Source organism: Sciurus vulgaris (assembly GCF_902686455.1).
Source record: "Sciurus vulgaris genome assembly, chromosome: 8".
Classification (NCBI taxonomy): Eukaryota; Metazoa; Chordata; class Mammalia; order Rodentia; family Sciuridae; genus Sciurus; species Sciurus vulgaris.
Genome location: NC_136468.1, coordinates 126458502 through 126461718, shown reverse-complemented (window position 1 = coordinate 126461718; position 3217 = coordinate 126458502). Strand labels below are relative to the sequence as shown.

General features: G+C 38.3%; 1 protein-coding gene across 1 annotated transcript; it reads right to left on the bottom strand.

The window, feature by feature from the left end:
- Positions 1-2005: 2005 nt before the first annotated feature.
- On the bottom strand, positions 2006-2878 carry LOC306667447 (MOB kinase activator 1A). Its single transcript, XM_079150055.1, has one exon. It carries the CDS (start codon positions 2681-2683, stop codon positions 2033-2035), a length of 651 nt encoding a protein of 216 aa, XP_079006181.1. The 5' UTR covers positions 2684-2878; the 3' UTR covers positions 2006-2032.
- Between the last annotated feature and the right edge of the window lie 339 nt (positions 2879-3217).

Here is a 3217-nt window from a genome sequence, read left to right as displayed (position 1 = left end):
TAAAATGAAATAAGATAAATAACAAATTCTAAATTTGAGAAAAATACAGTAAATAATTATCAGGTATAATGTATAAAAATTAGAAAACAGCTGTTGTGCGAAGTGATTACATCTAATAAAAATCTAATAATTTATAGAATTGTTGTAAGGTATATTAGTTTATATTTTCTCTTCGTACAATATATGATGACCTACCCATAGCCTTCCAATCACTTCTAAATTTCTTATGATTTACATAAGGCCAAATTGGCTTCTATCCTTGCCACATATTCAGAAATGTATTTGTTCTTAATTATAATGTGATATGTAATGTATAATTTTTAATTGAGCATTTAATTTTTTCAATTTTTTTCTTTTTATATATGACAGCAGAATGTATTTTGACATATCATACATACATGGAGTATAACTTCCAATTCTTATAGTTAGTTTTACATGATGTGGAGTTTACACCAATTGTGTATTCATATATGAACATATAGTAAAGTTATGTCTGATTCATTCTACTGTGTTTCCCATTTCAAACCCTCCTTCCTTCCCCTTATGACCTCCTGCCCAATCTGATGAAACTACACACACACACACACACACACACACACACACACACACCGCCTATTGTGAGTCAGCATCCACATATCAGAACATTCAGCCTTGGTTTTTTGGGATTGGCTTCTTTCACTTGGCATGCTAGTCTCCAGTTCCATCTATTTGCCAGCCAACACTGTAATTTTATTCTTCTTTAAGATTTATGTTTCATCATGTATGTGTACCACATTTTCTTTGTCGGTTCATCTGTTGAGTGGCACCTAGGTTGGTTCCATGGCTTGGCTCTTGTGAATTGAGCTGCTATATACATTGATGTCAATGTGACTGATTTTGAGTCTTTGGATATATGCCAAGGAATGGGATAGCCGAGTCAAATGGTGTTTCTATTCCAAGTTTTCTGAGGAATCTCCCTACTATTTTCCAGAGTGCTTGTACCGATTTGCAGACCCACCAGCAATATGTGAGTGCACCATTTCCCCACATCCTTGTCAACGTTTTTTGTTGCTTGTATTCTTGACAGTTGCCATTCTGACTGGGCTAAGATGCAACCTCAGTGTAGTTCTGATTTGCATTTCTCTAATTGCTTGTGATGTTGAACATTTTTTCATATATTTGTTGACATCATGTTTCTGCTTCTGTGAAATGCCTGTTTAGTTCCTTTGCCCATTTGTTGATTGGGTCATTTGGGTTTTTTGGTGTAGAGTTTTTTGAGTTCTGTATATACATGGTGATTACTGCTCTATCTGAGGTGCAGGTGGCAGAGATTTTTCCCCCATTCTGTGGGATCTGTTTGTGTTCTTGTTTGTTTATTCTGCTGTGAAGCTTTTTAGTTTGATACCATCCCATTGATTCTTGATTTTACTTCTTGCACTTTAGAAGGTGTTTTTTGTTTTGTTTTGTTTTGATTTTTGGTGGTGGTGCTGGGGTTCAAATCCAGGGCTTTGTGCATGCTAGGCAAGCACTCACTCTACCGAGTAGCTATGTCCCCAGCCCTACTTTAGGAATCTTTTTTTTTTTTTTTTTTTTTGCTTTCAATATATTTTATTTTGATGAAGTTACAAAAGTAGATACAAAATACTTTTTAAAAAGTACAGTTAACTGACTTAGAAAAATAGACAAAGCCCCTAAAGGTTTAAAAATATAACAAATTTTTATGTAAAGAACATTTTAAAATATTTTAGATGGTAACCAAGACTAACTTATGCAAACTACTTTCAATGTAGACCAAACATAGAATATTGCTCTATAATAAGTCTATAGCACACTGGTAATCCATGTGGATTTACAGAATACTTGTTTGGAACAAAATCTAATAATGAAAAGAAAACCCAAGTGAATTTCAGTGCAGTTGCTTGAATAAAATTACTGCTACCACATGTCAATATTATCCCCCTCTTACAACCTGAAATATCAAAACTGAATGCAAAAATAGGAAGACCAAAGGACTATTTCTTCTTTGCCAGAAAACTTTGTTTTGAAGAAACATTTATCTGTCTTTCGAGCCAAGCTTCTCAATTAATTCCTGAAGAGGTGCCAACTCACGCCTATCAATCAGATTAAACTCCTGAACAAAGAAAATAAAGTGCTTAAAGGAGGTGTTGAGGTGGGCCTCCTCTTGCAGCTGCATCACAGAATCAAAGTGCTGATGATAAATATGGGCATAAACCCTGAACAGACGCTTTAGGATGGTCTTTGCCACAGACATAAAGTTTATGGGAAATGGGACACCAATCTTAGAAGGAAAAAGAGTTTCATCATCAAGCTGATCCTGAACCCAAGTCATCAAATAGTCAATGTATTTTGGTGCAGAACATTTGATTGGCTTTTTAATATTAGTACCATCTGCCCAATGATATTCATATCTGGGACCTGCTGACATGACTGGACAGCTTGCTTCCGTGCAGAATTCTGTAATAGTTCCATATAACATGTTAATCTGATTGAAGAAATCCACAGTATTAACTGCAATCCATTCATTGAGGTCTTCTCCCTCTGGCAACATAACAGCCTGTCTCAGATTCCCACTTCCTAGAGTTGCTTCTGCATGTTTTAAGAGTTCATATTGGTGAGAACCTTCAGGGATATTCTTCTTTGGCTTGAATGTTTTAGAAGAGCGGCTACTGAAGAGGAAGCTCATCTTCGGTCCTTGGAGAGCAGGGGAGGGGCCGCTGGCCCCCGCCCCGTCAGGATTCGGAACTGGCGCGGGAACCGAGAGTAAGAGGATGGTCCTCGGTTCACAGACAGCGGGAGGCTGGCAGCAGGGTCTCCGAGCCCGGGTTTCCGCAGCTGCAGGCCAGAGTGAACCGCGGCGTCCGCCTCCCGCCTCCCCCACCTCACAGACCCCTACTTTAGGAATCTTGATGAGGAATTTGGTTCTTAGGCCGACATGATGGAGAGTTGGGCCTACTTTTTCTTCGTATGCGCAGGATCTCTGGTCTAATGCCTAGGTCCTTGATCCACTTTGATTGGGTTTTGTGCAGGGTGAGAAATGGGGATCTAGTTTCATTTTGTTGCAAATGGATTTCCAGTTTTTGCAACATCATTTGTTGAGGGGGCTCTCTTTTCTCCAGTGTATGTTTTTGGCACATTTGTCTAGTATGAGAAGCTGTATTTATGTGGGTTCATCTCTGTGTCTTCTGTTCTGTACCATTGATCTTCATGTCTGTTTTGG